Source organism: Eubalaena glacialis, chromosome 1, assembly GCF_028564815.1.
Source record: "Eubalaena glacialis isolate mEubGla1 chromosome 1, mEubGla1.1.hap2.+ XY, whole genome shotgun sequence".
NCBI lineage: Eukaryota > Metazoa > Chordata > Mammalia > Artiodactyla > Balaenidae > Eubalaena > Eubalaena glacialis.
Genome location: NC_083716.1, coordinates 64,677,084 through 64,689,488, shown reverse-complemented (window position 1 = coordinate 64,689,488; position 12,405 = coordinate 64,677,084). Strand labels below are relative to the sequence as shown.

General features: G+C 53.6%; 1 protein-coding gene across 3 annotated transcripts; it reads right to left on the bottom strand.

Annotated features, from left to right (window-relative positions):
* Nucleotides 1–4,362: 4,362 nt before the first annotated feature.
* TYSND1 (trypsin like peroxisomal matrix peptidase 1) lies at nucleotides 4,363–11,847 on the bottom strand. Of its 3 annotated transcripts, XR_009701735.1 has the most exons (5): nucleotides 10,541–11,847; nucleotides 8,685–8,815; nucleotides 7,459–7,644; nucleotides 5,801–5,936; nucleotides 5,182–5,229 (listed from the first exon to the last, which is right to left on the bottom strand). XR_009701735.1 is itself a non-coding variant. In XM_061197508.1 (4 exons), the coding sequence occupies exons 1-4, from the start codon at nucleotides 11,710–11,712 to the stop codon at nucleotides 5,012–5,014; spliced, it is 1,707 nt and encodes a 568-aa protein (XP_061053491.1). In that variant the 5' UTR covers nucleotides 11,713–11,847; the 3' UTR covers nucleotides 4,363–5,011. The 3 variants fall into 3 exon arrangements, 2 of the variants coding, with proteins under 2 accessions (XP_061053491.1, XP_061053492.1); XM_061197508.1 differs by lacking the exon at nucleotides 5,801–5,936 and having other exon boundaries at nucleotides 4,363–5,229; XM_061197509.1 differs by lacking the exons at nucleotides 5,801–5,936; nucleotides 7,459–7,644 and having other exon boundaries at nucleotides 4,363–5,229.
* Nucleotides 11,848–12,405: the final 558 nt, after the last annotated feature.

Here is a 12,405-nt window from a genome sequence, read left to right as displayed (position 1 = left end):
ATTGCTGGCACTCAGCCAGGCCTGAAGACATTCCCTGGCAGCAACAGGTGACTCTACTGTTGGCTCCCAGGGCTGGGAGGAGCTCCAAGGTAGTGGGATCAACTCAGGGGCCCAGAGAAATAGAAGCTGTATGCCCACTTGAGGAAGAGACAACTCTTAACTTCATCTGAAGAGCCTGGTCAGTTTTAGCGAAATTCATAACCCTCAAACGACAGAGCGACATCCCCCTGTTTCTTCTCTCCCTCTAAATGTGGTTTGGCATAGTGCTCCCAGCTAGGGAAAAACTATACTCACGAGGATAGGTTCTACTGCTGTGACAAATGGACCCCCCCAATCTAATGGCTCAAATACAACAGAAGTACATTACTTGCCTGGGTTTCAGTGCAGGCTAGTGAACTGGTTAATGAGGCTGCCCCATCCACACCATCATCCAGGGACCAGACTGAAGAGGCCATCTTTAACAAGTGGCTTCCAAGGTCTCTTTTAAGGGATGCCTCCACTCCCACCAGGGGCAGGGGGTAGGGTGCAGAGAAGGCCAGGTAGAAGGTTCTTATGGGCCAGGCCTGGAAGTGGTGCACCTCCCTTCTGCCCTTTGGAACTCACGGACACACCTGACCATGAGGGTGGCCAGGAGATGCAGTCTAGTGTATGGCCGGAAAGAAGAGAGGAAAAGATTCTGGTGTCTGCCCTGCTGACGTAGGTCTTAGCCTCCCTGGTTTTCTTCCTGTGCCTCTGCTTGTCTCTTCTCAGCCCCCTTGCAGGCTCCGGCTCTGCCTCTGTCCCTTAAACACCGGTGGCCCCAGGCCCTTCACTGCACTTGCTCCCACAGCGGCCCACAGTTGCATGGCATGAGAAGATGATGGGCTCAAGCAGATATTTGCTCTCTGGGCATTTAGTGATGAAATCTGATAATGGGGCATGTGACAAGGAGATCTAGAGATAAAAGGTCATGGAGAGAAGGGCCAGAAAGGCCAAACTGCACTTACGAGGAAGGAGAGACTCTGAGCGCCCAGGAGGCCAGAAGAGAGGGAATAAAGCAGAGAGGGATGCTAAGTCATCATTCACACTTAGTGGCCCCCAGAGCTTCCCCAGGCCAAGGAGCTTTCTGGCACCTGTGCGGGAGGGTCTGAGCACTAAACCTACTTTGATTTTGGTAATACCAGTGAGTTTTTGTTCTTAAAGCAGCACTAAAACAAGACCCAGCTTAGCACAGCCAGCCAGCTCTCCACAAAGGTCATTCTCCCCTTCTATGGCATAGGGGTCCTGCTGAGGAGCATCTGCCCTGCCGGGGACTACATTGCCCATCTCCCCCCACCCCCCCTTGCTTCTGGCCGGGGCCAAATTCTCACGGAAGGAACATAAGCAGGAGTTATATGTGTCACTTCTGGGCTGAAGCAGTTAAGAAGCAAGGGTGGCTTTCTTCCCTCTTCCTAATGAAGTCAAAAAAATCACGAGGCAGGCTTGTGCGGAGCAGTAACGGTGACCCGTATAAGGGCAGCATCAGAGCAGGGTGGCAGGGGCAGCCTGATGGGGTCAGAAGACTAGCCGCATGCAAGGGATGGAGCAAACAAGCTAACATATTGAGGATAATGCAGCCGTGTTTCTCACTGACAGGAGGCAGGTACCCATATGAAAAGGGGAGAGCTAGAATGAACCGTATGGTATTGAACTCGTGGTATCAAATTGGAACTATCAGTGTTAACGCATGGCATGGCTTGCAACATATAGAGATCGAAATAAATATAGATGTAAGGTCTGTCTACCGAGAGGGCCTGGGAGCAGCAACACCTCAGAGTAAGAAGCACACCTAGTACCTAGATCTTTGCTTCTAAATACCGTTCTCTAGTAAAAAGGACCCTGGAGAAGTGGCTGATTCCAGGGAAAGTACAAAGTAAGTCTAGAACATTTTGTTTTGAAGGAAGTGCTCAAAGAATGATGGGGAGATGTCAAAAGAACACAGAAGCTAGTTTGAAGGAGCTCTCACTGGCCAATATGGACAATTGGAGCATCAAAATAATGATAACAATAGATTATAATCCATTGAATAAACTATGAATCCATGATTCCACACAGATATAATTAAACAGAGAGGAGGGAAAGCTTTTACTTACAATAGAAAGCCAGTGAATAAATGTAGGAGGAAAAATGAAAATAAAAAATTTCCATTTGGCAAACATTAAAGTTATTCAGCCAAGGGACATCAGTGGGTGATAAGCATAGTAGATGAAAGTGGGATAGGGATATTTACATAGTCTCCAAATACTGCCACACAAATACTTATTAATTACAAAGAAAACAAGGAACTTTACAGTGGAGAAACCTAGCAGGCACCATCTTACTCAAATGATCAAGGTTATCATCTGTAATTGGACAAATAAAGATCATGCGCCACCCAGTAGAACATGATGATAAGACAACATCACTAATGTTATATCCCAAAGATGTGTATCCCAAATCTAATCATGAGGAAGTGTGGACAAACCCAAGCTAAGGCACATTCTGCAAAATGACTGCCCTGTTTTCTGCAGGAAGGTCAAGGACATCAAACTCAAGGAAAGCCTTAGGAGCTGCTCCAAGTCAAAGGGGAGAGAGCCATGGCAAGTGGGTAGAACTCATGATCCCAAATGAGGTCTCTTTGTTACAAAGAACATCACTGGGGCATATGGCACAAATGGTATGGGGTGTCTGGGGGAAGGGTGTGTGGGGATTCTTGCTACTTTTCTGTAAGTTTAAAACTGCTTCAAAATAAAATCATTTTTTTAAAAAGAAGCAGGAATATCTTCTCCTCCCTCTCTTCCCCCATCCACCATCCAGGTACAGAAGACCTGCAGAGGATCTGAGGTCCCAGACCCAGTGATAGAGCCGCAAGAAGGAAGGAGCTTGGTCCCTCATCACAATTGCACAGGAGCCACCCTCCCCTTCCTGGTCGGGTGCATGACTTTGGACTTTACATGAGCAATAAACAAACTTCTATTGTCTTAAGCCACTGAGATGGGGGAGAGGGGACCTTTTATTGCGTTATCCTAACTCATCCACTTAACAGCCTGCTGTGCCTCTCTACTTGAGATCCCACAGACACCCAAGGAAACTTCTCGTCCCTAAACTTGTCAGCCACTCATCACTATCCTGACTAAAGACCCAGCACCATTTGACCCTTTTCTCTCTCTCTGCATTGCCCCACATCCAGTCAGGTCCACCTCCTGTGTCATGCTTGATCTCTATGCCCACCAGGCCTGCTTTGGCCATCTTCCCCGTGACCAGGGCCATTGTCACTGGTTCCCCAGCCTCCATTCCAATCTCTTCTCCACTTAGCATGGCCAGACACACATGTAGTTTCACACTTCCTTGTCCCAGCTCCCACTGCCCTCAATCTGGACACCCTCCCTGTTTCCTGTTTCCATCTGGTAAACACCTACTCTCCCCTCAGGGTTCAGCTGGATGAATCCTTGCCTGATCCTCCCTGCTCTGGGCCCCTGGACATGGTCTTCCACCTGAACAGGACAGAGATGCCCTGCTCATTCCACTAATGGGGTGACACACCAGTCTCCCCAGAATAGCCTGAGCTCCTTGGTACCCACACATGCTGGAATAAATCCTCCCCTTCCCACTTGCAGCCAAGTCAGAACTCGGCTCTCCCTCCCCACCTCCATAAATTTACTACAGGATTTCTCTCAAGCTAACTTTGCCCTCTGGCCCCATTCCTAATCCGCACAGAGGAGAACAACTGTCTCAGGGGTGTTCTGTGGTTGCCCAGAGCTGGCGCTCAGCAAACAGATGTTAGAAACAAAGTACTCACAGCAATTCTCTCTGCTTAGATTAGCCCCCTCTCCCCCAGTCATTCCCAAACGGCATTCAACCTGTCAGTGATTTAACAATCATTTCTTGACGGCCTGCACAGGCAGGGCCCTGGGCACACAGTGCATGCTCCTGACTCCCAGGGTTGGTCTTAGCTCCTAGGGCCTGCCTTGGCTTCATTCACCTTTGAACTCCCCAGCTCCCATCCATCCCAGGACCTGGCACAGGCCTGGGCCCATCCGGGCAGCCTGTAAACAGTTGCTGCCAGGCCAAGGCCACCACCATCTGGGATTTGCAAGCCCCATCCAGTGCTAACTGGCACCACGACCAGCTACCAGGACTAGTTTGGCGCAAGAGTGTCCCGTGAGATTAAACCCCCCTGAGAAAGCAGGACGGAAAGGTATATTTCTGTGCCTGGTGCTTTCCTATTCCCCACTCAACTCTCAAAACAAAGAAGGAAAAAAAAGAAGCTGATATATAGAAGTAGGTCCTGTCCCTCGTAGGTCCTGTTTATTCCCAAACCCCAACCAGACACATTCTACCCCTCCCCCCACGTCCCCACCCCCAACCCCTGAGAGCTACTTTACGGGCCAGAAGATTAAGGCACTGTGTCAGCATGCCCCTGCAGGTCAGGGCACCTGACACATGAATAGCCGGGAGTCCTGGCTTCCAGGGACGCCACTGCTGGTCCAGCAGAACAGGAAGATGCTCTTTTCTTTCCGCCTCTGGTCTTCAGAGCAGGGCCTCTCTGCTGAGGTGTTCTGAGGAAGCCCCAGTGCTCTGTCAGCCCCATTCTGACCGAGAGCAGAGAGGAGCCAAGGCCCAGGGAAGCCGCCGCTGCAGGTGGCCAGTGACCGTCAGGAGACAGGGACCCATGGCCGGGCCTGCCTTCCAGCCAACATCTGTCTGTCAGTACCAGATCTGTCTGTTGTACGGTTGTACTGGGCTCCCCAGAAGGGAAAAGAACAGAATTGAGCCTAGTGTCGGGGGCAGAGAGAGGCGGCGGCTCGAGAAAGCACCCCAAAACGGGCTGCCAGGTAAGAGATCCATGGGGGCTAAAGAGGAGCTTGGTCCAGACTCCAGAGCTGAGCAAGGTGGGTGGTGATGGGGATGTAGCCTGGCTGGGGTGTGCCGTGTCAGGGTCCTCAGGCCACCAGCCCCCACACTCCCCATGGCATCAGATGGTTGCTCTTCTCTCCAGAAGGGTGCCACAGCTTCAGAGCTTGCTCCGTGGGGCCTCTGCCAGGGGTCGCTGCAGCCGCCACACCACCCTCACCGGCTCGGGGGCGCGGTCCAGCTGGCGGAGGCCGCCCAGGTCGCCGGCCTGGCTGTACCGCTGCAGGGCCGGCTGGAGCACCGTGATGGGAATGCTGAAGTTCAGGTGGGGGTAGGTGGCCCCCGTGTTATTGTCCCGGGTGTTGCTGGCGACGATGCCTGTTCAGGAGCCAGAGAGGAAAAGAGGGTGTGAGCCAGGGGACAGGGGAGGGAGGCTCACCTCCACCCTGGAGGCCCTAGACCTGCCTGAAGCCCCCTCGTAGTGACAGTCACCAGGCTTCATTCATGGGCACGGGCTCCTCATGCCTCAGTCCTCCTTCCTGGCTTTACTTTCTCCCCAACACTATCAGTATCTAATAGCCCATATTTCACTTGTTTTGCTATCCCCCTCTCCGACTTCTGTTATCTTTCAGCTCCATGAGGGCAGGACTGCTGTGTTCTGTCCATGCAGTCTCCCCAGTACCTGGAACAGTGCCTGGCAGAGGACGACCTCAACAAACACTAGCTGAGTGACTGAATAAATGAATCAGACCCACACAGAACTTTTGTTTGGCCTGCTCAGTGCATGGATTTTTTGAAGACAATTTTAGACTTAACAGTAGTCTTGCCAAAATAGTACAGAGTTCCTATATACCCTTCACCCAGCTTTTCCTTATGTCACCATACAGCATTCATCAAAACCAAGAAATTAACCTTGGTGAGATGCTATTAACTAAAGTACAGAACTCACTTGGATGTACCAGTGTTTGCACTAATGCTCTTTTTCTGATCCAGGATCCCACATGGCATTTAGTCGTCATGTCTCCTAGGTCTCCTCCCATCTGGGTCACTTCCACGGTCTCTCCTTATCTTTCATGGCCTTGACACTTTGAAGAGTACAGGTCAGTTATTCTGTAGAATGTCCCTCAATTTGGGTTTACCTGATGCTTTCTCATGATAAGATTGAGGTTATACATTATTGAGAAGAAAACCATAGAAGCCATGTGTCCTTTTCAGTGCATCCTATCAGGAAATGTGTGCTGACTATAAGCACTGCTTGCGACGTTAACCTTCATTACTTGGGTGGCATCTGCCAGCTTTCTCTGCTGTAGACTTACTATTACCCCCTTGGTAAGTACGAAATATTTTAGGATTATGCAGTTATCTTGTTTCTACTTAAACTTTTGCCTACTGATTCTGGCATCCATCGATGGATCCTGTCGGCAGCAGTTCCTACTGGGGTGTCCTAATAAGTGATTTTCTATTTCCCTCATTTCTTCTACATTAATGGGAATTCTTCTGAAAACCAAAACTACTACTATTTGTTTTGCTGCTCAAGTTGTTCCAGTGGGAGCTCCTTCACGTCAGCGCCTGGTTCTTTCAACATTTGACGTGCCCATCATTTTGCTGCTGCTGTCGTTGTTACCCCTCCCTCCTTTCCAGCACCACAAGGCAGCCCTAGAGAATGACTCTTAGAAACCAAGATCTGAACTCTCGCTGTGTTCATTACAAATGGATGTCACTGCTTCTAGCCCCTCTCAGCAGACTGAGCTAGGAGTCACATATATACACACACACACACACTAAGTCATGCATACACACATCTATATTTATTTCTGTGTCCACTTATCTGTATATATCTTTTAAAAGGTCAACCAGTATATGGGAGAAAAATGGAATGCAGACTAGGACAAATGTACCTAACTGTATTTCAAATGAATCACATAACTATACTGAAGGGGAAGGGGAAGGAGCTAATCTAAGAAACTTTGGAAAAGAGCATTTTGACTGGACACTTCAAGGCTAAAGATAAAAAGAACTGTACATGCTCAAACACTGTTCTCTAGCTGGTAAGTTCGTTTCTCACAGGGGTGTAGTTAGGAATTCTGAAAAAAAAAAAAGGTTCACAGCTCCTTGTGAAAAATTGGAAAGTCAGCCAGTGTTAGGCCCACGTATCTTTGTAATGAGGCAACAATGTGCTAGAGCTGAGTGGTGTTCACCCCAGTTCCCCCTTGCCCTCCACTCACTGCTGTCTTCACTCACTCACTCACTCATTCATTCACTTTACCAGCCCAGCCTCTGTAGGCTTTTGAGTTTGTGACCCTTGGACTAATCCAACTGCTGAGTCTCACAGATCAAATGACATTAAGTGACTTACCCAAGGTTGTGCAGTGGCTCAGTGGCAGAGAAGCGACCAGAACTCAGATCTCTTCCCTCCAAGCTCAGCATCTGTCCCTCTCCACCCTCAGAAGCACAAGAGCCTGAAAACCTTGGCTAACTACCTCTGGGCATAAGGCCCACCATCTTTTCAGACAGAAGGTGGCTCCCAGGGCTGGAAACCAAGCACTCCCAGGATGGGACTGAGGCTCTGGCAAGGGAAGGCTGGGAGAGGACCAAGGAGCTGGTTACCCAGGAGGTCCCCGGAGCAGGTGGAGAAGAGAGGTCCCCCACTGGAGCCACCATGCACAGCACACGTGGTCTGAAGCATCACTGGTGTGTCATCCACCTGCACCACAGCTGACAGGATGCCTGAGGTCACCGAGGGCCCGCAGGCCTGGCCAAAGACACCGAAGCCCACCACACTGACAGCCTCGCCTGTCAGGGAGGGAAGAAGGGTTAAGCTGGGGAGCCTCCTCTGTCTGGCAGGACTCATACACTCCCCAACCCCCTCCCTGTCCTCTCCAAATTTCCAAACCCTCTCTGCCCTTTGAGTTTCTGCTCAGATACTCTTGCCTCCATGAGAACTTTCCCCAGGCCCCTCACAGGAATAGGCCGGGACCTCCACTGAGCTCCCAGCACTGTATCTGCTCAACCACTTCTCTTCAGCATCAGGCTGTTCTCCAGCCCTCATTCCCCTGCTGGACTGGGTAGTCACTTTTTAGGATTCCCAGCACCTAGCCAGGGGCTCAATAAATGTTTGTGAAATTAACACCCACCTCCTGAGACTAAGAAGTCTCTTGGTAAAAATAAAATGGTGATGATGACTACAAAGCGGGCACCACCTTCCTTCACCAAGTGCTTTACAGACAATATCTCACCCACTCCTCACAAGGCCCAGGAGTAGGGAGCATTATCCCCATTTTACAGATGTGGAAACTGAGGCAGAGTTCATTAAGTTGCCTAAGGACACGGGGCTAATAAGTGGCAGAAGATGCCAACGCAGAGAGCTTGTAATCCTCGTTATTACGTTATAGCATACGACATCCACAAAGCGAGACCTCTGGTACTTCTGTGGCAGCGTCACAAAGCCTTTTACTCAAATCATGCCATTGGAGCCTCAAAAGTACACATCTCTCAGACCAGCCTGCAGTGTTATAAGGAGCCCCCAAGGCTCAACACACTACACTGCTGTGGGGCCTCAGGAAAAAGGCGTGCTTTACCCTTCACTGGGAATTCCACATGCCCCCCAGGACCTTGGGCATGCTGGGCGTGAGCAGGGAGGCCTCCAAGAGCAACTCCGGCCAAAGCACTGTAACCAGGATGTAACAAGGTGCCAGCCTGACTCATTACTCCAGCAGGGGTGGGGAAGGGAGCTGACCTGGGGGACTGGCCCCTGATCTGCAGGGTTAGAGCGCCCAACACTGACTTTCCTTCCTGAGGTCCACCCCAGACCAGAGAACCCCTCTGTCTTTTACCTTCATGGAAATGCTCAGCGGGCACAGGTACAGGGACACCATCTAGGTCCTCCTCCAGGCTCACCACTGCTATATCATAGGGAGATGTCTCCTGGGTGGCAAATACCACATGTCCCCAGATTACGGCACTCCTGGGAACAAGGGAAACAAAATGACAGGCTAGCTTTCCGAACGTTCAGCACTGGGAGGAAGCAAAATAATGAGAGTGACAGTAAAAGTCATGAACTTGGGACTCAAAAGATTTGGTGTCAGCCCTGAAACATACCAGCATGCAACTCTGGGCACATCCACAGTGGAACTTCCAAACATGCTCTACCAACTGCAGGGTACTTCTATGTAAAGCTTCCTGTGCCTCACCGTCATCACAAACACCTGACACCTAGGGGGCACTGTGGGCCAGGCCTGGCGTTAATGTTCTATGGACATCATTTCATTTAGTCCTCACAGCTGCCCTATGAACTAGGCACTGGTATTATCTCCATTTTGGATGGTGCATTTGAGGCCCAGAGAGGTTGAGTAATTTCTCAAGGTCACACAGTTAGTGGCAGGAGCCAGGGCAAGCATTCTCAGCATTTTCCTTTACTGCCTCATTTGATACCAACAATCCTGTCAGTTCGGGGGGCAGACATGATACGAATTCATCCCTCTGGGTCCCTGTTTACATAAATGCCAGCACTTCTATAGCTCTTACTACTTGGCAGGCTGTTCCAAGACTTTACATGTCATGGGAAAGCAGCTTAGACAGATTCAGCAAATTGCCCAAGATTACACAGGGGCTTCCTACTACACACTCTGCAGGGGTAGCTTCCAGCAGACCTGTTGGGTTCCCTAGGACCAAGAGTATGCAGGGGTAGGTGGAGGGGTTAGGAATTGGGGACCACACACAGAGGAAAATTCTCATCGTCAGTCTTCCCTATAAAGTCATGGCTGTCCAGGTGGCTGCCAGAGGGGACTCTATGGCAAAGCCGGGCTGGGTTAACCTCAGGAGTTCAATAGAGGCATCTGGAAAGGTCTGGGCTGAGAGGCTGAGCCAGGTACAGAACAACAGGCATTAACACCAAGGTGCTATAGTGTTTGCTTTGGCCTAAGTCAAGCACCTGGGACTACAGAAGAAACAGAACATGTATTAGAAAACCAAGTCAGGAAGCCAAGGCTGCTGTCTCCACTGTCACAGCAAGTGAAAGTAAAGGAGGGCAACAGTGCTCTCCCTGCAGAGAGGGAACAAATGACTGTCTTAAGTCCCAACCTGGCTGCCAAGAGCATTCAATGATTGTTCAAACTATATTTGCCTGGCCCCCACTCCCACATTCTAATTAGGTGGAACCGCATATCTGTTCATTTTGATCCAGAAGGGAAGCTGATTAAGATCTAAGAGATAAATCAAGTAAGAGTAACAGGTTTCTCTCCTAACCCAGGAGGGTAGTATCCTGGGCCCCTGGGGCTTCACTACGGCATTCAGGGGAAAGAGGGCAGGGTTAGGAAGACTCTGTTCAAGGGCCTCTGGTGTGTGGGTGCAAGGCTGAGACAGAGAAGTTGCCCAGAAGGAATTCAGACTGGGAGGGGGAGCTCAAAGATGCCTAGCCAGGGATGCTGGACCACCCCACAGTTCCCCAGAGTTGCTTGTCATCTTGCCCAAGCCCCATTCACCCCTTGCCAGGAGGTCCAGAACCCCCTACTCTGGGGTTCTGGGTGCCAAGGATGAGGGGAGGGTCCCAGGTCTCTATCCACACTGCACCACCAAGCATGAGCGTGAAACCAGAAGGCCTCCATAATCCTCAGGATTATGACCTGAGACCTGGGATCCAGATATGACAGCTGGTGAGGGAGTGGAGTGGGGGCAACCTTGTGGGCCTTACTTGGGGGTGGTGGAGCGCACCAGGACCTTGGCCGCCTCCCGAGGGGCCACATGCCGGCAGGTCACCACGAGGCGGGGTGCCACGGCCACTCCGGAGCCCCAAACGGAACCGCACTCCACCAGCACGGCCGCAGCTGCCCAGGGGGGTCCGGGGTCTCGGAGGGGCAGGCCCCACGGGGCGCCCATCTCATGCGGTAGGAAGGCGGCCAGGGCGGCGGCGCCGGGGTGCAGGCGGCAGAGGGCCGCTCGGGCGGCGCAGAGGAGAGGGGCGGCGGCGCAGAGCAGCGTGAGGCCCACCCACTCGCGGGCCTTCCAGCAGAGGGGCGCCGCCACCAGCGCCACCAGCGCCCCCGCGGGCCGCGCCTCGAACACGCCGCCGCCCTCGGTGCCTGGCAGGCAGCGCGCGTCGGTGAGCAGCAGCGGGCCGGCCGAGTTGCTGAGCACGCCGCAGCTGAGCGTGTTGAGAAAGATGTCGGGGCAAAAGGCCCCGAACGGGGAGCCGCAGGCCAGCAGCGGCTCACCCTTGGGCACAGCCCCGAGAGGCGCCACGGCCAATACCGGCCCGCGCTCCTCCGCCTCCGCCTCCTTCTCCGGGTCCGGCCGCACGCGCAGCAGAGCGAACCAGCCTAGCGCTCTCAGCTGGTCTTCCTCCTCCTCCTCCGACACCTCGTCGTCCGGTGCGGCGCTCGCGAAGCTCCACTGCTTGGCCGTCTCGCCGCCGAAGAGGCGCGCGAAGTGGCCCCGGAAGGCCGGGCAGCTCAACAGCAGCAGCAGCTCGGCGGGGCGGGGGGGCTGCAGCAGCCGCCCGCGGAACCGGGCGGGCGGGCCGGGCTCCAGGCCGGCGCACTGGGGCGTGCACAGCCCCGGGCGGCCCCGCTCCGCGCGGCCTGCCGGACTCGCGGCCGTTGGGCCCCACTGCACGTGCAGGCGCAGGTCGTCGCCGCAACTGTCGCCGGGCAGGAAGGCGGCGCCGGCCGCGGTCAGCGCCCCGCTGCCGGCCCTCAGGAAGGGGGTGAAGATGCCCCCGTGGCACAGCACCAGGCCCAGGCGGCGGCTCAGGATCACCCCGCTGCAGCTCCACGAGCCCGCCTCGGGCTGCCCGGCCCGGGTGGCGCTCACCACGCAGCCCGCCTGCTCGGCCGCCCTCATGGCTGGCCCCCACTGCCGCCCCATGGCCTCGGGGACGGCACACCAGGGGCTTCCCGGGGAACAAGCGAGCGAGCAAGGAGCGCGGCCAGCACCAGCTGACCCCACGTAGCGCCACCCAAAGCTGGCAGCGAGAGGCGCAGACACTATCCCAGGTCTTCCTCTTCCGGCCGGATTGGCTAAGCCCCAACTGGCCCGGCCCGATTGGCTGGGCTAGGGGCCGAGCCCTGATTGGCTGCTGAGGCTGACCCCGCCTTTCCGCGCCCTAGATGGTTCAGGTCACCTGTGCGACGTTGAGGGCGAAGCGGGACCGGAGGACGAGCCCCGGGAGAGTGATAGGAATGTGGCTTTACTGGGAGATAGGGGCGTGCTGGTCCCTCGGAACCTAGTCTCGTCTCTGTTCGCTGAGCTGCAGGAAAGGGAACAGAAATGCGCCCTGAGGTGGCTAGACTTGCCCAGGCCTTGACAGGACCTGTCAGTATCTGCCCAGGTGTAGGAGACATCCGACCTCTGATCCCTGAGATAAGACGGGCAAAGAAGCTGTTCAGGGGACTTCCCTGGTGTCGCAGAGGTTAAGAATCTGCCTGCCAATGCAGGGGACACGGGTTCGAGCCCTGCTCCGGGAAGATCCCACATGCCGCGGAGCAACTATGCCTGTGCGCCACAACTACTGAGCCTGCGCGCCACAACTACTGAGCCCACGTGCCACAACTACTGAGC

What these genes read in the sequence shown, in the direction of transcription:
- TYSND1 (XM_061197508.1), bottom strand. Translation starts at nt 11,712, where the DNA reads ATGGGGCGGCAGTGGGGGCCAGCCATGAGGGCGGCCGAGCAGGCGGGC. An exon ending in CGCTGAGCATTTCCATGAAG is followed by an intron (nt 7,645 to 8,684) that starts GTAAAAGACAGA and finishes CCTCCCTGACAG; the next exon opens with GCGAGGCTGTCAGTGTGGTG. An exon ending in CTGCTCCGGGGACCTCCTGG is followed by an intron (nt 5,230 to 7,458) that starts GTAACCAGCTCC and finishes GCTCCTGAACAG; the next exon opens with GCATCGTCGCCAGCAACACC.